The sequence below is a fragment of the Tribolium castaneum genome, chromosome 3 (assembly GCF_031307605.1).
Source record: "Tribolium castaneum strain GA2 chromosome 3, icTriCast1.1, whole genome shotgun sequence".
Taxonomy (NCBI): domain Eukaryota; kingdom Metazoa; phylum Arthropoda; class Insecta; order Coleoptera; family Tenebrionidae; genus Tribolium; species Tribolium castaneum.
The window spans coordinates 14,217,046-14,241,817 of NC_087396.1; the positions used below are offsets into that span (position 1 = coordinate 14,217,046).

At 36.2% G+C, this 24,772-nt stretch overlaps 3 protein-coding genes across 6 annotated transcripts; 1 reads left to right on the top strand and 2 right to left on the bottom strand.

Annotated features, from left to right (window-relative positions):
• Positions 1 to 1,085: 1,085 nt before the first annotated feature.
• Positions 1,086 to 2,166, bottom strand: Gadd45 (Growth arrest and DNA damage-inducible 45). Its single transcript, XM_970429.4, has 3 exons — positions 1,930 to 2,166; positions 1,622 to 1,841; positions 1,086 to 1,564 (listed from the first exon to the last, which is right to left on the bottom strand). Exons 1-3 carry the CDS (start codon positions 1,977 to 1,979, stop codon positions 1,373 to 1,375), a joined length of 462 nt encoding a protein of 153 aa, XP_975522.1. The 5' UTR covers positions 1,980 to 2,166; the 3' UTR covers positions 1,086 to 1,372.
• Positions 2,167 to 4,884: 2,718 nt separating this feature from the next.
• LOC664424 (uncharacterized) lies at positions 4,885 to 7,581 on the bottom strand. Its single transcript, XM_970431.5, has 2 exons — positions 7,442 to 7,581; positions 4,885 to 6,413 (listed from the first exon to the last, which is right to left on the bottom strand). Exon 2 carries the CDS (start codon positions 6,403 to 6,405, stop codon positions 4,942 to 4,944), a length of 1,464 nt encoding a protein of 487 aa, XP_975524.1. The 5' UTR covers positions 6,406 to 6,413; positions 7,442 to 7,581; the 3' UTR covers positions 4,885 to 4,941.
• Positions 7,582 to 8,579: 998 nt separating this feature from the next.
• Positions 8,580 to 24,552, top strand: nahoda. Of its 4 annotated transcripts, XM_008197737.3 has the most exons (17): positions 8,580 to 8,772; positions 15,868 to 16,072; positions 19,004 to 19,074; positions 19,124 to 19,221; positions 19,275 to 19,408; positions 19,460 to 19,681; positions 19,738 to 20,229; positions 20,282 to 20,305; positions 20,384 to 20,713; positions 20,883 to 21,314; positions 21,363 to 21,619; positions 21,669 to 22,005; positions 22,053 to 22,257; positions 22,305 to 22,498; positions 22,546 to 22,721; positions 23,313 to 23,445; positions 23,553 to 23,692. In XM_008197737.3, the coding sequence occupies exons 2-16, from the start codon at positions 15,910 to 15,912 to the stop codon at positions 23,421 to 23,423; spliced, it is 3,246 nt and encodes a 1,081-aa protein (XP_008195959.1). In that variant the 5' UTR covers positions 8,580 to 8,772; positions 15,868 to 15,909; the 3' UTR covers positions 23,424 to 23,445; positions 23,553 to 23,692. The 4 variants fall into 4 exon arrangements, with proteins under 4 accessions (XP_008195959.1, XP_015837351.1, XP_008195960.1 ...); XM_008197738.3 differs by lacking the exon at positions 23,313 to 23,445 and having other exon boundaries at positions 8,581 to 8,772; positions 22,546 to 22,754; XM_008197736.3 differs by lacking the exon at positions 23,313 to 23,445 and having other exon boundaries at positions 8,582 to 8,772; positions 23,553 to 24,552.
• The last annotated feature ends 220 nt before the right edge of the window (positions 24,553 to 24,772 follow it).

A 24,772-nucleotide genomic window follows, 5' to 3' on the forward strand; every position in this document is an offset into this window, starting at 1 on the left:
TGATGACCTGTTTAACAATATGTTTAACTGGACAGATAATAATGATTAATGTTTTTTACTTTTTGTAGCTTATTCATCTTATTTCCAAATGCCAAAGTATTTTGTGACGACTTCCTCTGATATTGAGATTGTTTTACAGTATAGGTAATTCGTGAGAACATTATTCGAATTAAATTTGTTATGACGTATGGTAAATGGTTTTACCCAGTTTTCCGATATAAATGTAAAACTACATAACATTTTTACTGTAGAATAGCTGTAATAGATATGTATTTAAATTTAAAAAAATATAATAAAAATAATTGTTAATATATAACATAAATATTTAAAAAAAAGAGTTTCTTGAATGACGCTCTGTGTTTACATATATTTGTCTTAAGATGCGTAATTCGTTTACACGTGAGTTACGTGTTCGCAGATAAGATAACTATTTCAAACAAATCTATAAAATCACGATGATTAAACAAGAAACATTTTTAAAAATAATTTAAAGAAAATTTCAAAAATAAATCCGAAAATAAAGACTAGCAAACATATGTAAATTTACAATATGTAATATAATGTAAATTTTAAGTCGGTTTATACATAATTAACAACTTCAGGTTAACTTCTCTAATAACCGCTAATAATTATTTAAATTTTAGCTGGAAAAAGATTTCTAACGAACGAAATAATTTGTGATACTACAATAAAGGTTCGAAGAAAAATACTAAATTGCTTGTTTATTTCACTTAAAATAAAAATACTTTCTTCGGGCCAGCGAATACAAGTTCATATTTATTTACCAACTTGACCATAAAAAAGTTTGTTTACATGTTTGTGTAATAAAGCTTTAAATGTTGGGATTTTACGTCCAAAATGATCTTTAAAAGTTACTTAACTCTATTATGCAAGATTACATAATACTTGGATTAATTAGTACATTATGAACTAGATAGTTCCGATGGAAATTGAAGGTTTCACTCTTTTAGTCAATTTAGTTCAAGTCGTAACACCTATTATTTTCTCAGAGTTTTTATGACCAACGTTGCTCTCCATCAAATTACATATTTAGTCAATGAGGCCAATGAATAAAAAACATCAAATATCGTAAATCATTTATTCGAACAAACTGTTTTAAAATACATCAGTATTTTCAATTCATCAATAAGTACAATAGGTGTATCACGAAATCCCTTCATCGTGATACACGGTTCCCAGAACAATATTAATTACAAATACAAACTTATCAACAAATTATTAACAATACAATAATTCTCATATGACTGCTAAATCATAGCACACACCGGGACCGTGTCACCGGTATAACTTGGGTATAATTTCATTTTAACCTTTGGTCACAATTAAGACCACTTGTTCATTTTTTGCTCAATCATCCGGGGAGTTCCAAGACAGGTCTTGGGAATTCCTCAATGGTGCACTCGTAAAAGTCTGTCAACTCTTGCTCTGAGGGTGAAAGCGGGGGGTCCTGTTGTGCCTCCATGTCTTTGGTTATAACAGCGCAAGGACATCCAACTCGTGACCCCAATCCGCAATATTGTGCTAGTTTTTCACTACTATCGACCTGCAACAAGCAACACAAATTAGCACTTGGACTGGTTACAACCTCAAGGGTATTTACCTGAATGACAGGGATATAGTTTTCGAAGCAGAAGGCCTGAAGTAGGACAGTCTGCATGTGAGTGGTGGCGTCCCCAGGTCTGGTTTGAGGAAGGACGCAAAGGAGGACATCCTCCAACGAGTTCTCCAGACAGGAGATGGCCGGGAGCAGGCCACAGATCAAGCGGCCCTCCGTCTTGGCCTGAGTCAGGACGCCCTGAAGGGCCCTCCCCAGTTTATTTCTGCAAGAAAAAGCAAACTTGGGTTGTAGCTCCATGGCACGCTTTCACTCAACAGTTCAACAAGCAATTGAATGTTAGTAGTTAGTACCTGTTGATCATTTTGCATTTATCCACGTTTTTCAATTTGAGGATACACATGGTTGTTGAATTTCTTGGGGGTTTCACTACCGAATTCACTTTAGGGCACTGGGCACTCCGTAATCCTGAATGGCACAATGTGACGACACCGTTTTCAAAACGTTGTGTAATAGCTAACTTTTGGCTTTCACATGTAACGAACTTCACCAGTTTTTGCCGTGTAATGACGCAAAATGCGCCGGTTTTCCTTTTATATCAGCGCCAGAGCTGCGCAAAGAGGGGGATAAAAGGAACTCGAGATGTGAGTTTCGAGGAATCCCCAGCTCGAATATTTGATTACTCATTCTGAAAGTACGCTAGATTTTTTCAATTACGAAAGATAAGTGGATATTCCGCCGGAATTGCAGGGAATTCACCGATTCTGATCCGGTGAAATGAGAGCATCCTGAAGGCAAGGCCGAACAGACTTTGGCCAGGTGTTCAAAGGTGATTTTGGCCATTCATGGAAAGAACGGTCAATGTGTTTCGTTAGAATTCAAATTCAAAGACATCGTCCGTTTGCCCCGACAAGTCGGCACACGTTTTTTGAACATATTGCATTAATGCAGGACGTAACAAGTCTCAACCTGATAATACCTCGTACGAGTTTTATCAAAATTTGTTTACGCAGTAAACCGTTAAGGATTATTTGTTTTGATTCGATGAAAAGCACTAGCACATTGTTAGATAAGGACTAATCGTTACTATGAAATGTTTTTTAATCTCGTGTGTAATGTTTGTGAATTGCGTTTTTCTTATAAGGCAAAAAAGTTTGTTTTTGAATTTTCAGCCGAATTTTTTTATCAACACCCAACCTGTTTGTCTGGCATTTTGACGTATTTTGCTTCATAATAAATGCCGTAACAGGAATCAACTTGTACCTCGTAATAGGATTTCGGATTCTGCAAACTTTGATCAATATTTCCGGTTATGAGGGATTAAGGTCATTTAGTTCTAAGTTTTAAACTTTGACAGGATTCCGGGAGTTACAGGTGGGTGAATTTGGTCAAGGCCGTATTATATTGCAGTCATTGATTAAATAACCGCTTTTAGAGTAGTGATAAGACCTTGATCGATCAATGTGTAGAATTTGGAAATGTATTTTGTAACCATATGAGTTGTAATGTAACATTTTTCCCAAAACAATAAAACTGTGGGTAATTCTAGAAATAACAAGCTACTGTTTGTTCCGATTAAACACGTTTGGCATTTTGTGCAAAACAACATTAACAACGCGGAAAGTTCGCTGTTTGCGCTCTTATTGACTGTCAAAATTCCCCAAACATTCTCTTCGGAACGAAATGGAACGTGCGTAAAAGCACTGCATGTGTGGTGAAACGCGGATTCATTACATAATTCATAGTAACTTTACGATTTGCGTCATTGAAAAACTGGGTGAATTAAAAAATCGTGGATGCATGCATGCATTGATTATCTTTTCATAAAACTTGCTAATGGCAATTTCTCCAATTCGCAAACATTCCAGTTTTTCTCTGTTAAATAATCAATAATCATGTTATATAATTGTTACCGATAAGACGACAAATTCTTCAACCTTTAACCTATGGAACCGTTCAGTGGCTTCAAGGAAAATAACAGAGCAGGCAATTAAATATTCATTATTACCTGCTGGAAGCAGGTATTTGTTATTTTACGTTCGGGGGAATTTCATAACAATTGTAAATGGGAAATTTCACTTGATAAAATGGAACGAATAACAAACGAGTGTTTATTTACTGGAATTATCTGAATGAGTGGCTTTAGGTTCTTTCCCCTCATCTTATTTATTATACGGGATTGCAAATGGACTTGGTTTTTCCAGCGTTTCTTGTAGTATTTACCACAATAACCTATCCCAATATGTTTTCTTCATTAATTATAATCTCTGACACGATTAGTTGGAGCATTTCCCAGTTAAATTAGTTGATCCACAACAAAACAAAATATTTTGTAAGGAAATTTTAAGAAATTAGGCGGAAATTTTTATAATTGCGGTCATTTACAATTAGATAAAATCAAGGTTATTAACCCATTTATTCTTGCTACAAACGTTATATTTTTCTCAAGATAACAACACCAGATTTTTTGTCGAGAAATATAGTCAGAAATTATGTGTAGATGTTTGCTTTGAATTATTATCGATAAAACACCGTATTTTATGCTTCCACAAGCTTCCCACACCCCACAAAAAACGCTATTGCTTTTCTGAAACTATACAAAAGAATTGCCGATCGATATCCTTCTGGTAACTCCGCTCTCAGGTGTTTCGCCTAATTTAATTAAATCTTTCCACGTGGAATGCAAAACGCAAACAACCCAACAATGAAACTATTCCTGGAAACACAGGAAGAGAAAATCATCCTGAAATCTCTATCAGAAGTCATCGGATTTTGCGTGGGCTTGTAAACATTATTTTTGGAGCAATACTCGTATGCAGGTGGCACGACAGGTCAATGATACTAAAATTGAGTGAGCTGATAAGTTTTGTATGACGTAAACAAATACTTTTAACGCTCGTCGTTGATTAAATTGTAATTGTAGCATTTGTCATGTGTCGTAAATTTCACGTTAAAGCAAGTATTGGCAACAGAAAAGACGTCAGTCGCGTTCCCTTTGCAGAAAGTGAATGGGTGTTAAATATTCATTACGAAACAGAAATCTCATTTCGGGTTTTTCAACACTGAAAAGTACAATGATTGAATTTTCTTGAAAAAAAAAGTATTTCAGTTGCCAATTTCTCACTGAGTCATCAAGTCTGACCAGTCATTGCTGATAATTAACTTCATCAGCACCTAGACATGATGTTCCTATTATTGATTTTATTATCTCTATTATTAGCTCCAAAAAATGAATTTCATATCAATGACATCCTTTTGTTTACTCATCCTCACCATTGTATAATACAATAATATAATAATAGACACAATTAAAAACAATACTCGTGTAGATACTTTATTAGATATAAAATACAACAAAATAATCCCTAATTTTCCAATTTCCTCTTCTTTTGGCGTCTGACCTCGGCCGCATACTCCTCCAGTCCCACCACTTTACCGTCCTTTACTACCCTCAAATTGCCAGAACTTACATTGGGGTTAATAAACGGATTATGAAGTTCCGTGATCTGGGTAGAGGACGCAGCTGCTGAATCACCGCTACTCCCCAACTTCCCAATCCAGAATTCGTTTCCTGGTAAGGCATTTCCATCCCAGGCATACGAAACAACGAGCAATTTTCCTTCGTCTCGCCCTGTTAGTTTAGCGTGAGGTTCCCGTTTGCAAATATGAACCCTGATCCCTTTCAAGGGATGTCCTTCAATCGGGATAACATCCCCATGCTTGTAACTCAAACAGGCATTATGTTGGATGTACGCAAAACAAATATCGCTGACGTTGTGCAGTTGCTTCCCTAAATTTAGAATTCTCTGGCCACAAGAATCCATGAAAAGTTTGTTCTGACATGGGTGTTTTTTCCATACTCCGAGACCAATTCCGACGACGTGGATGTAAGCCGTGGTGTTTTTCTCCAAAGCTCGTTGGTTGGCTTCGGTGAATAACGTGTCCATTGTGAAAACGAGACGTTTGTGGTAGAGGACATTGTCCAAAAGCTCGTCATTTCGTAAAGTAGTGTAACGATTCGGGTTGGTTTTTTTCTTCTCAAGTATTTCCTTACACTCCAAACACTGTTCATGGTACAGTTTGGCGAAAAGGTGATGAATTGTTGGAGTCTCTGTCTGTCCGTAACCCTTAGTTTTGGTGTTTTGTGACTCGGTGATGACCAACTCCTGGTACTCCATCACTTCGTTTTTTACCAATCTTGGGCCAATTATCCCCATAATAATTCCCTCGTCTTGAATTCCACTTCGGTCAGTTTCGTATTTAGCCATGTTTTTGCGGTCCCCAAGATTGACAAAGTGGGTGAAAGAACTGACTGATAGGAAAGCCGATAGTTTTACTTCCTCATAACTGAGACAGTCTTTTAAAACTAGGGGCTTTTTTTCCGCTAAAGTGCCGATAGTTTCCCATTTACCTCGTCCTTTCTTCCCGTTAAGCAAAGTGTAACTGTCTTGTTTCCCTATAAATGTTGCAGCACGTTTTGACAATAATCTATCAACGAACTGCAAGAGATTCATGTCGTTGTAGAGAGCTTTTTCTATAGTATTTCCATTTTTCCGTTTGTGGAGAATGAATTGCGCATAAAATTGAAGAATATTCGCGTGCAAAACGGGGTAAGCAGAATTTATGTTCCTCTCAAGGGTGTCGTTATCAACATTTGTTCGCAAAGTTTTACATCTGTTTGAATCAACTGGGAATTTTAGGACAAAATTGTCACTTTTTTCCAACACTGTTGCTAAAGTTGTGCGGCTTTCTTTTGCAATTTCCAGTGGTAAGAGTGATTTTTCTTCTTCCGACCATTCTGGCGCTTGTGGTGACCATGTGTTTGACATCTTGGTACCTGCAAATTCACATTAACCGTTGTGATAATCTTATAATTTACAAAAATGTAAATAACAATTCTTGAACGATTTATCAATAGATACATTTTTTCGGTTGGATAATTGATAAGGTAGATGATCTAATTGGTGTTTACATTATGGAAATTATGGAAGTGATAGACTTTATCAACGATAATTTGTTAAAGAAACTGAAATTAAGTCAAATTTTTGCTAATTTTGGATTACTATACCCGTATTAAGTCCATACGAAGTTGTTACTTGACTAAGCCCATATCTGTTGTTACTTTTGAAGTATTTGTCTATTTAACTCGACTTAATTTAATTTTATTTTTTATTTTACGCCATTAAATATACCGGGTATTCAAAAACCAGCGCAGCAACACAGTGGAGTGTGGTCAAGAATTACTTACCTACATACAAAGGTAAAAATAGTAAAAAAAATCTATGATTAAAGTTACTGGTATTTTGATTTTTTGATAAATTTTAATTTTTGTAAATTTAAAAACCACCTGACTAATAGTAAATTTAAAAATAATTATTCATCATTGTGTTAGGGAACGATTATTTAGTGTGAAACATAAAAAACATGAAAAAATAATGAAAACTAAAGAAGTTAACTAAATAAGTTGGGTGCTTTAGGTTTTTGAAAAATGCCCTTAGGAATTTTTTCAAAAGTTTTCCCCTAATTTACACATGCTTCTCGACAACGTACGACTGAATTGATGCTTCAGTTTTTGAACATCCTGTATAACTTTGTTTTCCCATAAATGTGTAATTATGAACTTAATTGATTTTTCTTAAACGCCCACGAAATGCAAATATTTACAATTATGTATTTAACATAGTTTTTCTGAGTTTTTAAGCCAAACTAAGTACAGTTACTTAATTTGCCTTAGTTTTCGAAATAAAATGTGATTACATTAGATTTCACAATAAAAAATACAGACCTTTAAATGACTTAAGCATTAAATAATATTCGTTTTATTAGAAAAACTTTGTTTTAGGGAAAAAATCATATGACACTTACTTATTTTAATTTAAACCTGTTGAGACTTGCAGTGTTGTGCACACTTTTTTAAATTATCTTGATGAGTGTCTGTTGCATGCGTTTGCGCTCAATTTTATGCGTTTAGTGGATCTGGAAAAACCAATACCGCGAAGTGAATAACCTCAGTGTATTGTTGGTGGCATATGCACTACACCTTAGAACAAAAAAAAATTATTGGACTTCAGGAAATAAAAAGTCTGGCTTACAAATTACAAACTATTTCAATTATGTTGCCTTTGTATGTACGAAAGTAAAATATCTTTTTGCCAGACCAAACTCTTGTTGTGTGGGTATTAATAAAAAAATTTTGAAGATTTTTTCCAATTTTATTTTGCTGAACATTGGGATTCCTATAAAATTTTAACATTGGCAAAGATTTTTTAAAACTGAACCTAGGATCGTACAATTAATAGTGTTAGTAAATGATGTTTAACGAAATAACTCGTTAGGTTACCATATTATACAGAAGATTTAAGAACTCTAGTAACGTAGTGATATGAATTTTTTAAAACTGAACATAGAATTAAAAGTGTTCAGTAGAATATAAACCTCAGTGCATTTATTTTTTTTATTTTTATTTTTTGTATTGTTGAGAATAAATTATAAGTATTAATTTTGCCTAATTGTTAAAACTGGCCAATTATATGTATTTTTGAAAAAAGCATAAATAAATCTTCTGTCTAGGCGTTTATTTCCATTTTCACCTAGTTATTATAAAGTTTCTATTTGAAACTTTTTCCGATTTGATTTGATAGATGGGTACTATATTTACCCATGAATAAATTACGTACCACGTGGGTTCTGACTGTTTTATTTTATTCAAAGTAGGAGCTGGCCCACTTATGGACCACTACATACACCAGATATGATTCTGGTGTCAAATTTACAAATGCAAATGTCTCGACTTCGCCACTCCCATCCTTGAATCGGCAAAAATCCTCACCCAAATTACCACCCAATATAAGTAATTGCCCCTATTAGAAACTCGGATTTCTTAATCGCATTCCAAAGCTGCCCAATACATATTAATTTCCTCTTCCTTAAGACTCATTGATTCTTAACCGAATTTTCGAGCCTCTTATCCCCCCTTGCTATTTCGTAATTGTTTAATCGCAGTGGACCTCACACTCCTCTCAGCTCAACAGGTGAGGTGAGCCCCTCTCCGCGTCGATATCACCTTCTTCAAGTAAAATTTCTCGATACAACTAGTACCGACTTAGAAAGTGTTTGAATCGTACTTGCGCGGAAACACAGCGCGTTGTGGTGACTTCAACGAGTGGTCTAGTGGGATTTTGTTGTTACTGCGGCAGGTATGTGCCCAAAATTCGCCACCAATTCGCTTTTCGGGCTCCGTTTTGGGGATGACGCACATGCGAATAACACGGAGGAATGTAGAGTTACCTCCATTGACCAGTTGACCTTCGCCGGTTAATATTGGACCGAGTCACCTACCTTCAAAAGACCTCGTCATTCCGATGAAGATTTATTGCATATTTGTGCTTCAGTTGCGCAATTTCGAGTAAACAATTTGCTAAAAGAGAGAAAGTATCGGATTGCGAAGATGCGGAGGTCGTGACGCAGTTTTGGTCCACCCCGTATTGGATTTTTCAAAAACAATCAGTGTGTGTACAGTCCACTTTTTCTGCAAAGAGAAATGCGTAATCGCCGAACCGTTGCCAGTGTAATACTTTATGTTATCTCCAAATGCAGGAATTCACTTCCTTTCCTAATTGGTTTGCAAAGCTGAATTGAGATTTTTCAGCCACAGGCACCAAGTCGTTAGAGTTTTGTGCTAATTTGAAAATATTGGGCTGAGATAAGATCAGGATTCACAACAATTAGATACATTCTTGCAGTTTTCACTCAATCTTCATTGTTCCATTCAAACCCATTCATGATATTGCACCGATCACTTATCCTTACCTACTTTTAATTTTTCTAAATCTCGCCGAGCCTTGCACACGATTTTTCACATCTTACTGTTCGTTGTTTACTCATTAAACATTCATGATTTTTCTCTTTAAACCACAGGAAGCGTCTGTTGTATCAGTCTACGGTATCTCAACCTTACACACACTTGTGTTCGTCTTCATTCATGAGAATTCGCTATAAACGTTATCGGCTGAATAATTTAGAAAAGTATGAGAAAGTGTGCAATTTCTAATTAATCTCGTGTAGTGTCGGAAACAAAAATTTAGCACTAATAGGGTTATTAACCGTTACAAAATTTTTAAGCAGTCGTGTAGAGAAATTCCACCATGAAGTAATATATGACAGGATTTTGACTTAACGGTATTTGAGAGGAGCCGCACATCGCAATTAGCTTTAGTACCGACTTTTAACGATGATAATTGCCGGGTAATTAGCTCGGTTTTTGAATTATCTTGCGCAAAATGTTAGTTTTCTACCTGAGACAGACTAAAGAATGCACACAAATGCATCTGCATTACAATGCCCGGATTCACTCAAGTGAATCCAATCTTGGCAAAAAGTATATTGTTTAAGACACTTATTGAATATACAGAAAATGTAAAACTGTACTTTTTTTATCCAGTTTCTCATTATAACAACATTTATTACTCTGTTCTACAATACACGATTCAGTGATTCACTAATTTGCTGCTTGTTGATTTTTATCACATTTAGCATTGTTTTAATGTTATTATTGTTCTCAAATTTGTTGGAGTGTTGGAACATTTCATTATTATACTTGCGATAACTACTGAGGTGTTAATTTTTATTTTAAATAAGAAATCGACAACACAGTGTGCTTTTAAAAATATACATCACCGAAAATGAAAGTTTTTCACTGTTGTCAACGTACAAGCCAGTGATCATAATAGGATATTGCTTCTTCCTTTGGATATTCTCACCAATTAAGTGAATACGAGCTCGTCATACCTCTAAACACTTTCACATATTTATGCTAAATTTGGTTATTGTTTAAGCTACAATCTAATTGTTTCTGGTGATAAACGCGAGTGGAATATTAGAAAATTATGCTCGGCGAAATTGCAAATTCATTGTTGAATTTTAATTGCAGTGTTTCGAACAATTATAATTTGTGAAATCATCTCCTTTTTCGTGAATGTTGTTTAATTTTAGTTGCAAATTAATTGGGTACTTAACTTTGTAGTCATCGGAATTTTCTTTGCCAAGTAGATGTACTTAAGATTATACAATTCTGATGTCATTCGGTATTTGAAAAAAACCGCATTCTTTTAATGTACCATTCCATTTTTTTATTAAAATATGTTGTTTTTCCTTTAAATAATTTAATTACGTTATTAATTTATTCAAAACCGCAGCTTGAGAACTTGTTTATCAACAATTATATTACGTTTTGTATTTTTTCCCCATATGTTTAATTAGTTGTGTTTGTGTTAACAATCCAGTATTATCGAGATTACATAATTGTAAATTATATCTCGGTATATCGAACAAATACCGTTAATAAAACTTGGTATTTTCTCATTAAGACCTTATAGTACTTTATATTTAATTTCAACTGCAATAAAATAGCTGCTACATAAATCTATATTCATTTCATTTAATATTTTTTGTCGTTTAAAAACAATTTCAACAAGGAATATAAAAAATAAATTAATTAATGTAGCGAAACGTTTGTAAAAGAAGAAACAAAATAAATTTCGACCATAGCTTGGTTTCTTCAGATATTGAAAAAGTTTAATTAAGATTTTCTTTTAGTACTTTGTACACATTTTAGCTGAGATATCCTGTATACATATATCGTATGTGCACATACGTATTGTCATTCAGATTTATCAAGGATAAAATTTATTGTCTCAAGTATTTACATTTTCTCATGAACAAGTTCAGTACATAATTTAATATCTATTATTGTTGTGTTGTTATTGTACTGCAAATAAAAGACATATCATGTAATGGATGTACGCTTTTGCCATACGAAGATGGCTTTTACATGCCAATAAAATTTGCTGCGATTTTATTAGAGGTCAATAAACCGCCATCGACTTCTTTGTCGAACATTTGCTCATTTGTCAATAGATTCTCGTCAGTCGTCAGCCTAGAGCTATCACATATTTGGAGACATTCCATTTTCATTATAGTCAAGTCTTGCCACTAACCCTCACTTTTGAGACCATCGTTTTTATTAAAAAAAAGTTATTTATAGTAAAATTAAATTAAAAAATTGTGAACGGGATGATGACATAGTTGAATGGCACCTGCTTGGGCACCAGTGGATTCCTCCACATTAACGGTACCTTTACCGCGCCATCACCATACCCACAGATGTGAAATGGTTCTTTAACTCTATAGCGTTTCAGCATTGATTCACGAGATATGAGATAATTCAGACGAAGAAGTCGAACTTCCGCATTACCAAGCTCAGCAATTTGCGCGCGCGTTCCTTGTAACAATGTGACTTTCACTCATAGAATCTGAATTGTTTCAGTTTTTCAGATGTGTAGAGCCGTGCTTAAATATCTTCTAATGACTACATGAATTCCACAATTTATTAAGATCAGGTCGCACTCGAAAAACATTTAAAAACTGGTTTCTTGTCTGATAATCTCGATGTAGCCAAAGGTGAAAACAAATCGGCGAAATGCATACAAAGTTGTCGTATGAATATCCACTCTACATAACGCAATAATTGGCTATGCCTGCGACTTAATAAGGCTGTAGGCACTTCCGTTACCGCTAAATCTATACCTCGTACGCACATAAAACTTGATTTACGGCGTTTTCCTTACAAGGAGCGTTTCTTCTGTTGAACATTTCTGTTTTTAGCGAGAGTCTGTATCTGGTTATACTGCAAAAGTGGAAATAACTTTTCTAATAATACGGCTTTAGGTTTGTTTCATTCATGACGTGGCATTTAAACGCTCCAAATACAAATCGCAGGAGAAAATTCATTTGGATCGACTCTCTAGACTTCAAAAAGTAAAATCAGACCTAAAAAGTGTACTTGATGTGTAGAAATCTCATTTTTTCCAAAAGCGAAGCGAGCTTTCGACTGAATACCTACTGCAAACACTCGTATCTGGTTTGATTTTAATTCGATTTCGTGAAATAAAATTATGGTTGGACTAAAAAACCAACAATATTTTATTAAAATAATGTCAAACAATACATTGGTACTCGTATATTATTAATATTTCTGTAGTATCTGTGCCTATGGTTTAAATTTTGCTTACCTACAAGAAAATGTTAGCCAAGAATTCGGCCAAGATTTTAGAAAATAAATTGGTGGCGTTGCAGGAAGTTTGGCATTGGATGTAATGTAAAAAACTCGAGGTTGTGATGTCTAGTCGGGTGGAAATGACAAAAACTACGTTTTTCAATTGTAATATTCCTACTGCATTTAAAATTATACCAAAACAATTTGATGTTTCAAAAATATTTCCACTCAAAACTATTACTGAATCTCAAAAATATTGTTACGTTGTATAGAGGATGTCAGCGGATGTATTATTAATTTGAAAGAAGCGTTTTGTACATTAATTTATTCATTACAATCTTTTAAATGATTTACAAATTGTCTATTTTAATATTTATTTAAAAAACTTACCGCAGCTAATACTGGAATTAGGAAGTGACACCAACTCGTAAACAATTAAAATATCTATTATAAAAAGTGCTATAACTCATTTAACCATCAGGGTTATATTTACTTATGGGCTAAATGGGCTATAATGCAGGGCGGCGGAATTTTAGAGGCTGTAAAATATATTTGTTTTGATTTTTTGAAAGAAAAAGTGGTCTGTATATTTAATCAGACCAACTACGGGTGTATTTTGATGTCCTGAATCCAAATCCGAAGTCCGTTTGGCCTGTACACCCTCAAATTTTGAGTAAATTCCAAAAAACTGCTAAAATTTAAGTTTTTCGCCATTAACTCAAAATTTGACGGTGTACGAACCAAACAGACTTCCGATTTGGATAGAGCTTCAAAATACATATAAATGAATGCGTCTGGTTAAATGTATAAAGACCAACATACATACAAAATACATAAAAAATACTTGATCTACTTCAATAAAGTTTTCTACATTTTTATAGTTGCAAGTTTTCGTAATTTTTAGCCAATTTAGGCAGTTTTTACTAAAAAATTTGAAGGACTACGTGCCAAACGGACTACAATTTTTTTATTTTTGTGTGCCGGTGTAATAAAATAGCTTCAGTAAATAAACGGTTTGCTTTTTTTAAATTAATTGATTAAATTTTTCGTTTTGCTCGGGGGTTTTCTTTACTTCTTAAATTCTTAATTGTTTGGTTAACGAATTTTAAGTTTTACGATGAATAATGGTAGAAAAAGCCTGAGTAGCACACAATACAAAATAATGTCTATGAAAAAAGTAAGCGACTAGGTAATATTAGAGGAAAAAGTGTAAACATGACGTGTTTAAAAAAACACAAAAATTCCTTAAATAAATACATGATGATTTTTAAATAAATATCTTAAAAAATAAAGGAGACATAGAAATTTAGTACATGTTTGATGACATTACTATTACAAAACACTTTTTCAGGTCATTTAATTTTCAGAACTGCATCATGTGCTAAAACTGGATTTGTTATTACAGTCAAAAAAACTGATATTAAATATATTACTGAATTTTAGAGAAAATCAACTGATAACAAGAATGATACATATTTACTGTTTTGTTTTTATTGGATTCCAATTCTCGAAAATTAATAGAATTTGTTTAATAAATATTTAATAATTGGACTTCTTCAATCCCTACGATTTTTCGAGCAAAAGGGGGGTAATATTTAAAATTTTTTAGGATGATTTGTATTACAAAGAGATTAAGTGTTACAAATCACCAGAGTACGAGAAAATATGTTCCCCTATCAATAAAAATTTTCTTTTTTCAGAATTTGTAATTTTTTCCTTGTTTTTGAAATAACAAATAAATGTTTTTTAAGAAATGTCAGGCAGGGGCGGTTAAAATTAAATAGCCCAGGGTGGAAATAGACCTAAATACGTTACCGATAACCACGAGTATAACTATAAAATAAGTAGCAATAAGAAATAAGGCAATAGGACAATAGAAAAGGATCTAACTAGTAATTACAATTAGAAGTACTTACTATAATATAAAGATATTACCATCTTAAATACTGTTCTACGCTTTTTCACTTTTTTGCTTTATGAGAACCTGATGGTGTTGGACAGTGTGATTAGAAAAACTTAAACTTCTTAGCAATTTTGTCGTTATGAGAAAAATGGGCAAACACTTAATGCGCATATTGAAAGCAAAGACATGTTAAACATGATTTTGTTACAATGACACCTTTCCTCAAATCTTACTTCCAATTCAAGGAAATTTTAACATTTCCTTCAAATATTCCGCCCACTATGCAAATGACTGTTAACTACATTTTGATCAGATAATCCAATTCCCTAAATACATATTATCACCACCATCGCCATTCAAAATTTGTCGAAATTCGCCTTGAGAAAAACACGCCAAATTTTCTGACTTTTCGTGGTCCTCTTCCGTTCCAAACCCGCCAAGTCGCCAATTCCGTCACGTCCCGGTCCTGAGGCGGAACTTTCGTACAAGAAGAGAAATCGCGGTCGCCGCCTTCCGGCGCTCCTCCACGTGAAAAAGCATGTAAGGTGCTGATGATCAGTCCCCAGCAATTATCTAATGCGACCCTGATGGAATCTGGTGACGAAACATCTCACGCATGCACAAGATAAAAGTACACAGCGTGTCATTATGAAATGAACTTTCGCTACCCGTCGCCGCCTTTTCAGTCAACTTGCTGGCCCAGATGTTGTAAGTGGCGGTTACAGTTTCAAGTTCTCAATGCTCAAACTCGACAATGATGAGACCATGTCCAAAGAGGGCAAAATGCCGCCACCTGTGAGAGCAACGTCACAGCATTGCGACATTTCCAGATTTTCCAACTGTCCCGCATAATTGGCCGTTACGCAAATCGGGTCGCTTTTAATGAATGAATTATGAGAAATTATTTTTAATTAGATTAATCAGCGACACGAATTTCCAAGCAAAGTCAAGAAACTCGCAATTGATTTAAATTGTGGCAATCGCATTAATTCGATCCGCTCTACCTCGTCTCTATCTGTTACAATCGAATTCCTGGCTTGGAAAATCGGCAAAAAGCCAATAACATGTATCAAGGAACACCCAAGCGGTAGAAAATCGCCGAGTTGCGAAACCCTTGCATAACGCAACTTTAGACAATTAATTGGAAATCTTTGCTATTCCTCTTGCCAAACAATGACACACCCAAGTCTTATCCTTTTAGAATTCTAATTCGGCCGATGCGAGGTGTTTCCACATTCATTATCACGACATGCTGCATTTTTATAAAAAAGAACAAGGTCATGAAACCTTGCGTCCTCTTTCTCCACTTAATTTTCAAAACGAGATTTTTTACAGGTATCACCAGTTATGTTTCTTCCGTGTTCGGCTTCGTGAAAAATGAGACCAAAGGCGTCCCTGCCAATTCTCCTTCTTCTTGGCGTCGTCTTCGTTGCGTCTCCGGCAGAAGGACACGTGGCACTTACCTTTCCACCGGCTCGAAAATATGATCTCGACTTCTTAGACAGCTCTAGAACGAAAGCACCATGTGGAATGCCTAAAGGTAAACCAGTTAATTTTATAACACTCTTACATAAGGATCAGTTTTACTAGCTTCAGACGAACCAATTTGTGTGAATCTTCTCTCCAAGACGCGGATTTTGAATGCAGATTTTCTCATTTGCTAATCACAATAATGCCAGTTCTTTGTTTATTATGTCTTCATGTAATCATTAATTTTTGACTTTTAGCAAACAGAGTTACCCAACAGTTTGTGTTTTATATTTATACTAATTATCATCAAGAACTCATGTCAGTTCTACCCTTAAAAATTACGTAATGACTTTCATTGCGTCTAAAATCTTCAATTGGTCAATGAGAACAAGTGAGAGGACATCAAACATATTAATAATGTATCTGGTTAAGCTTTGATTATCCGATAATTGCGGCTGAAAAATGGTTTGATTAACGAAACGCTGCTTAAATAACACGTTGGTCCTTTCTAATCCAATATTTCAGGGGATTAGATCGCATCAATTGCCATACTTTGCAAGTTGTTTAAAACAAGGAATTTGTGAATCGGGTGAAAGAAAACTCATTTATCCACATGTTTGTGCTTTATTGTTTGCAGTTTGCCCAACAAATATTGAAGTGTTCCGAAGAAAATTTACAAATAAAACTTGATTTCTAAACACACCTCGAGGACAATATTTGTGTAAGCAGTTTGTTTAGCAAATAGAAATCAATTAAAAAGGAATCCAGGAACGTTTACTAATGTTACACTAATTAAATAATTTTCAACTTGCTGTCAGTAAAACTTGTTGGAATTTCGGTACGTGAATATCTTACTGAACTGATAAAACCGTTTTTGCATTTTCATTTAAATTGCAAATTGCAACGCTGTTTAACCAATTTGCATACACTGCCCAAATATTTATTTCCAAGAATATTCTCCGTGAAAAATCTAGAGAAAGTTCAGTTTGCACAATAATATGGCTCACAGCCTCGAATAAAAAATGTAAACAAAACAAAATTGACAAGTTGTTTCGCTGAAGGTTAATCATTTTGTAAATTTTTATTATTTGCTTAAATATTTGTTAAGGCGATGTTACGACAAGGGGACATCACTTCGAAATTTTTTATGGAAATCACGTACCGATATTGTGCTATATAGCCATTTTATTCAGGTTACGTATAGCATGTACTGGCGACATGTTCCCAGGTATAGGCTATTTATTTTTTCAACGCGTTATTAAGAGTAATGTAGTTTTCTAGGCGGACGTAATAAAACTGTGTCTACAGCAAGTAATAATGACATAACTTTGGGAGAAAGGAGAAAATGTTAACAATAAATGTACGAATTAAATTGTTCACATTATAAAAAAATTAAATAATAAAATGAAAGGCAATTATGGAATAGAGCTTTATACTTTATACCTTTGGTTACACTTTTTTGAAATTAATAAAGTTGCCAGTATTTTATTTAATTTGTGCTCTTGTTTTCGTCAAAGGACAAAAATGTTCAATTAAAACTCAAAAAAAGTAATAACTCAAGAACGTAGCTAATGGCTTCTGGCTCATCTTTATAGGGCATAATGGGTCAAGTGAAAAATCATTAGGTTTCGGTGATTATTTAAAAATTAACTCAGTAATTTCTGTGGTCGAGGAAGGTTAAAACTTTGAAAGTTAATTTTACGTTACGTAACAAAAATTGGAAACTAATTGGTGTTACTACAAATATTTATTCAATTTGTTTCACTCTTCAATTTCATTAATAGATGTAAAAGAAACTTAATATTTGTCTATTTATGTTCTCCGTGGGTATAATTAGGCAAGCAGTCGCAAACTGTGTAATTATTACGATTTTTAAGGACTCGAAATAAACACACAGAGTACCAATTACAATTAAATAATTAAATTAGGAGTGCCTTTTTCCTACTTTCTCTCGGTTAAGTACAGATGTCTAGCACGACAGATAATGTTTACTCGCTAAATAATTTATTGGTCGTAATCATTATTATAAAACATGACAGTATATTAAAAATATTTCTATACACAATCCGGATATAAAAAGTGCAGGTAGTCGTTTATTATGAAGTCATCAACCAGAGACTGCTAGACATAAATCAGTCTGGAATACAATATGTAGTAAAACGATAATTTGAATAATATACCTCTCGTATTATGGAATTTTCTCCATTTTACAGCAATGTGAGTTTATGGGTGCAGCTAATCGTGATATTTCACAATGAACCATTAAACAATTCACGGGATTCCAAATGCCGTTTTTTGTTAAAAGTAAATTTTTACATAAATAAGTCTGACGCATGCACTGTTACTTAAGGCATCAGTAATGCTAATTTTTCGCATTCCGAATAAGTACAGTGAGTACATGCACCGCCATGATTCAATCCGGAATTCAAGGCCGGTTAATGATGCTATAGCTATGCTATAATGCTGCCGGAGGTGGGCGTCTTGCGTTCCTGAAGCCGGATTCAGACTCATCAGATCCAGTGGGTTTGCAGAGGGTTGTCCCAGTACAACGCAATTAGAAATCAACAAACACATTGCGTTTTTTTCGCGACAAATCATACATTATTTATGGAGGGATTATATAGGCAAATCTTGCGCTTCAGAGGCGGCTAATGATTAATTCAAGTTTATTGAACACAATACAAAGATTATCATATACGTATTTTTTACTGGGATTATAAGTGTTTTATTGCAAGCCTTGTGCATGACCTCCATCTTGGGATGGATTTTCATCCTGGGGGGGAAAACGGCGAAGGTAATAGCAAGTCACGAACAATGCATTATTACTGTAAATAATTGTTATCTAACTTAGAAGTCGCTCCAAAACGGAATAATTACCACATGGCTATATTTTGCGCATTGGCTGAGATTTTACACAAGAAATCAAATATTTTAATGTGCGCATCATTAATTTAATTTATAATAGCGGCTTCCAGAACTGAATGTCTTTATTTTGTTACAGGCAACATTAAAACCTCCTTTCTGAGCGGTGGCAAATTTAATGTGTCGTGGCACTTAGGATATCCCCATCGAGTAAGATTCTGATATAAAAAAATGCACAGATTTTAACCGTAATATTTAGGGGGGATTCAAAATCCAGCTCCTGGATCACCTCGAAAGACCAATTTTAGACTTAACTCCCACAATTCAAGGATCGGAATTTGTTTCAAGCGATGCGACGTAAGTAAATCATCGTCTGGTTACAAATTTTTTATTCATGTTTTGGGAAACAGGGCCCAATCCTTTCAAGTACAACTACCAAAAGACTTTACTTGCCTGAACTGTACGTTGCGACTAATCAGACAGGCGCTGGAATGGGGCGCAGATTACAAATTTTGGTCATGTGCCGACGTCGATATCAAAACAAGTAAAATTTTCCACTTTAGTGTTCAGTTGTATTTTAAATAATTTTCCACAGGAAAGGACTTTAGGGAAGTGTGTAGCAATCACGGAAGGTACCTTTTAGGGAGGTGCAAATGTGACAGGCTTTATTATGGCACCTATTGCGAATTTCGCGATGAATGTTTAGAGGACAGCGACTGCGGAAGTCACGGAAAATGTGTAGACGTTCAAGCAACAACAGCCCCTCGAATGCAGTGTTACTGCCAGTTAGGCTGGTTCGGGCCCGGATGTAACAAACGTGAGTTGTTTGCTTAAACTAAACCTTTTCAAAACATTGAGTAACTGAAATTGCAGGTTCTCCCGTTAAAAACACTGAAATTGATTTCGAATCCTACACTCATCGCAAACTTAGCGACACTTTCAGACTGTATTGGAGGATTCTGAAGGAGCACAAGGAGATCGAAGTTGTTATGGTCGTCAATGGAACCAGTTACGTGGGTCTTGGCTGGCGACCGCAATCCTTAACCAAATCTTGCAAGAATTTCCCTTTAATTGGCGTAAACGAATCACCGGCCACCGAAAGTAAAGCCGAACCGGAACCGGAAGCCAAAAGCGAACCGGAACCCGAACCTACAAGTGAACCGGAACCAACAAGCGAACCCGAACCCACCAGTGAACCCGAACCCACCAGCGAACCGGGGGCTGAACCAGAACCCACAACAGTTAAATACAAATCGAAAAAATCCCAATATTCCAGACGCTCTGCTATTCCACCCCTCCAGAAAGTTCACCCGAATGCCGACGTCGTTGAGACAAGTGTGTCGTTCCAGGTTAGCAAAAAACAAGGTACGTGTGCTTAGTTTAGTAAAACTTTGACTTAGTTGCGCCATTATTACAGGACGAAGCCGACGAGAAGTCAGCGGTAAGTTTTTTTTTTAATAAATGCACTATCCACGGTTAGTATGGCACTTAATCGGTGGTCGGTCTTATTTCCTTGTAGAACCTGTAGCAGAACCGGAAGCGGAACCAGAACCAACCACCGCTGAACCTAAGTCAGAACCAGAACCCAAATCTGAACCCGAACCCGAACCCAAGTCGGAACCCGAGCCCGAACCCAAGTCGGAACCTGAACCTGAACCTAAATCGGAACCCGAACCTAAGTCCGAACCTGAACCCAAATCGGAACCCGAACCCAAGTCTGAACCCGAACCCAAATCGGAACCCGAACCCAAGTCTGAACCCGAACCCAAATCGGAACCCAAACCTGAACCGCACTTAGAATCAGTTAAAACTCACCCCAAACTACAAGTAGCACCCACTGGAAAGAAAGGTAAAGGCCTGTACATAAGGTAGATAACTCTAAATAACTCTAACTAGCTGTAATTACGTATTAACTTTTAACTATTTGAGATTCTACGCATTCTACTGAAGTAATTTTCAAGTTATTATTAAATATAACTATTAGTCATCACTAATTTTTGTGTTATTAATATCTTTAGAGACTTTGAATGCATACACCCCTCGTCATGACTTCAATCCCATGGACTGTACCGACATTGTCATCGGTTCAGCTCGTGGAACAGCTAGCAGAATCGCCGATTATTACACTCGTGATAGGTCAACCCCCCGAAAAGACAACTTCTGGGGCGGCAAAAACGACCTAACTGCTGCCATGGGTTTCGAAAAAGACGGAATTACAACAATTGTCTTCCGAAAGAAGTTGCAAGCAATCGAACCAACAGACCATAGCATTGAAGACAAAATAATGCATGTCATTTTCGCCCAAGGACAAGAACCCGGCAAATACGTCCATGTGCCCAAATCTGGAGTGGAGGCAGCAAAAGTGTCCCTGAAAGATTTCTACAAGCCTGACGAACTCAAATATCACGGACACAGGTCTCAGAGAGGAGTTTCCGCAATTAATTTCTTCGGTAATTAATTGGTAAACACAATAACACAATTTATCAAGTTGTATTTAGATGAGAAAAAAGACGCTCCTGTTGGAGGATCACCACTCCCGGCTGAGCCAGGAACCAATCAGACGGCAAGTCAAGGGGGGAACCTCTCGGAATGTGGGGGAGAATGGAGGTACCCTCGCACCTGTGACACTCTAAACAACACGTGCGAGTACACAGCCAAGTGGGAAGTCCAGAAGAAAGACGAGATTCGGTTCACGATAACCACGAGTCACACTGACTTGTGGACGGGAATTGCGTTTTCAGATGATGAAAAAATGGTGAGTTTTTTTGTGAAACTCTTGGTTTGTGTTAAATAAAAAATGGTAGAGCCAAACTGACGCAATCCTGGGATGGGTGGACAAAACGGGCCGTCCATTCCTGATGGACACCTGGATAAGTGGCTACACCCAACCGTTCCTGGACAGTTCCCAAGGGATTTACAACACCGAAGGACGCATCGTTGACGGAGTCACGACATTGTCGTTCACCAGAAAACGCATTTCAAACGACCCGAAAGACTTGTCGTTCACTGATGATCACTGCCTCTTTATGATGTTCCCTGTCAAGGGAGGAATCTTCAACAGTGTTAATAAAAAGATCAGGAAGCATGAAGCAGTCCCGGTCATTTCGTTGGAGAGGATTTGTATCAAGTCTTGCGGAAGTGGTAAGAAACATAATACGAGTGATTATGTGTTATTGGTCGTTTCGTAGACGACGATGTTGTAACAACAACGGAAGCACCTGGCTTGAGCTACAACGTTGCTGTTAAAATTGTGGAGTTGGGGGAGAATTTCATCGTCCCCAAAGCGGGCTCTTTGCAATATGATGACTTGTCTAACAGCATCAACGATAATTTTAAACCGATATTTAGGAAGATTCCAGGGTTTAGGAGAGCCGTGATTGAAGATTTGAAAGAGTAAGTTCGTGTTAGTAGAAATGGAAACGGTCTAATTGTAATTTTAGGGAAGGTAATGACTTGGTGGCCACAATGAACGTCCAAGTCGACAAAGCAATGGCCGAAAAAGGTCGTTCTCTATCGGAGAACTCCGAGTCTAACGATGAGCAAGTTCACAAAATGCTGCAAGAGAGTGTAGGGAGCGGAAAAATTGGTAATCTCAAAGTAGATCCCGCTTATCTAGTTTTCGAGCCTCAAAGCTGTAAGTCGAGATAGTTCGCTCTCGCAACCATTAATTCGCATTTCCAGTGACATCAAACATCATCCAAGGTAGTTCTTCTAGTGAAGACAACAGTTTCTTCAACTTATCCGAAGCCAAGTTGTATATAGTTTTAGGCTGCATTGCAGCTTTGGTTCTAGTCGCTATAGTTCAGGCTAGTTGCACAATTTATAAAGCCGCCAGCAGAAGTTCGTCGAGTCATAAGGTAACATCACTGTGAGATCCCCACAGAGGGCAAGTAGGTTCATAACATTTTTGTTGTCTAATGCTTGATGCTTAAATAGCGGGGTAAAAGTTTCGCAAATAACATTGTCGCACGTGCCATGTTGATATCACAAGATAACTGGGACAGCTCTGGGAAACATTAGACTGGCAAGAATGTGGTGAATTTGAAGCTTAGTCAATAACCAAAAGTTCAGTTAGATGGATGGGTTTTAGAAATATTATCAAAAATAAAAGGATCTAGAGTGAAATCTAAATAGCAAAAAGATGTCAAGAATAAAAAAAATAAAATAATAATCAACTGTTCTATTTTTAACAGTTTTATCGGAACTGTGATTTATCGATTCTCTGATTTTAAAACAAACCAAAGCTTTACAAAGGGAACAATTTGAATAAGCAGTGTGAAGAATTAATGCGAATATTGCTAACGATTCCATTTTTTGTCCAAATGTTTTGATTTCTAGTTCGAATATTTAGCTTTTAGTGGCGATTTGTGTTGTTTTAATATTTCTAAAAGAGTCTTTCTGGACTGGCGAAGGTGCAACTGCAATAATGTTTGTGTGCTTGTTGGTAGAGGGTGTACAGTGTGCAGCTCGACCCCGTATATTACCAGGGTGCATACCAAGGTCGCGAGACATTGCCCCACTGGGCTGTGGCCACCATCGAGCGCCCTAGGCACTGGTAGCCCCCAGTCAGGGCCTAGTGGGGTGAGTTTTGTCATTTGGTACAGCACGTTTTGCATTTGCACCTGGGTGTCCGGTTTCGGTTAAAAAACGCCTCAACCCTTGAAAAACCCCTAACTGTCTTGTTCCAGGACCGTTTGATACCGAACTCTGCATGGAAAGACTACTCTGCCGCCAACACAAATTACGCATTCGATGCTTTCGAAGCCGAAGAGAAGAAACAACAGCAAATGAACGGCAAAGGACGCAGCGATACGCTCCCTCCGAAGAGCAACAACCGCATCCAGAGACCTCAAGGCCGGCCGCCGTCCGTGCCCCCGCAGAACGCGAGTAATTACATGGGCGATACGCGGTCCTTGCAGCGGCCCAAAGGCGGCTATCCTGGGAATTTAGAAAGAGCAACGTTTTCCCTGCCGAGGACGACGTACGACAGACAGAGGCCGATGCCGGACATGCAGCCCGATTTTTATTTCATGCCGTCCCAGAGGAAGTATTCCGGAGAAGTGGTCAGGGTCTATGTTGACTACAACAATCAGCCCAAGTGATTGCGAGCTGGGGCACGTCATGCGACGTGGAGCGATTTATCAGTACCTTGAGTCTTAGATTTTAACGGTTTTAATTATTGAATTTTAAGTTGATTGCGTAATTTATTTTTGTACATATGGCGTATTTATTGTATTATAACTTATTCAAAGTCGGAGCCATTTGTACGAAAAATAAGCGTGGGGTAACTTTTCTGTGCGGAACGTATCCACTTAAATACTCAACCAAAGTTAGGTACAGCTACAGTAAGGTTTAGGCTATTGTATATTGTAAATTTCCAGGGCACCCCATAAGTGTTTTAGCTGTTTTTAGCAAGTTTAGCGCTGCAGGACTGGATACTCAAACACAGAGCTTCGGCTTTTATTTTGTGTCGCTTATTGTAAATATTTACAATACTAAATAGATTAAAAAACACGTGAATTCGCCCTAAGTCATTTTTAGTTTTAAATGGGTAATTTTTTTATTATTGAGCGGCGTGACACAAATTAAAAGTAGAATAATAAATTACAATCTTAGAAATTTTTATATGTAAATAAATCACATTTCGAAAACCTATAGTTAATAATAATAAAAAGAGTATTACTTTTATTAGAAAAGTTTATATTAACCTTGAATCACTTTCCAGTTCGTTTGATCTAGTTTTGTTTGAAAATGGTCATTTTTCTTGCCAACTAGGCCAAGAATTTTTCGATTTATGAAGTCCAAGCAAGGTCATAATTTTAACGGTACCATTAATACTAATAATATATAATCCTCGTCACAAAACAACAATAACAGATTAAAATGTTACGGTTTTTTGGCGGGGGTG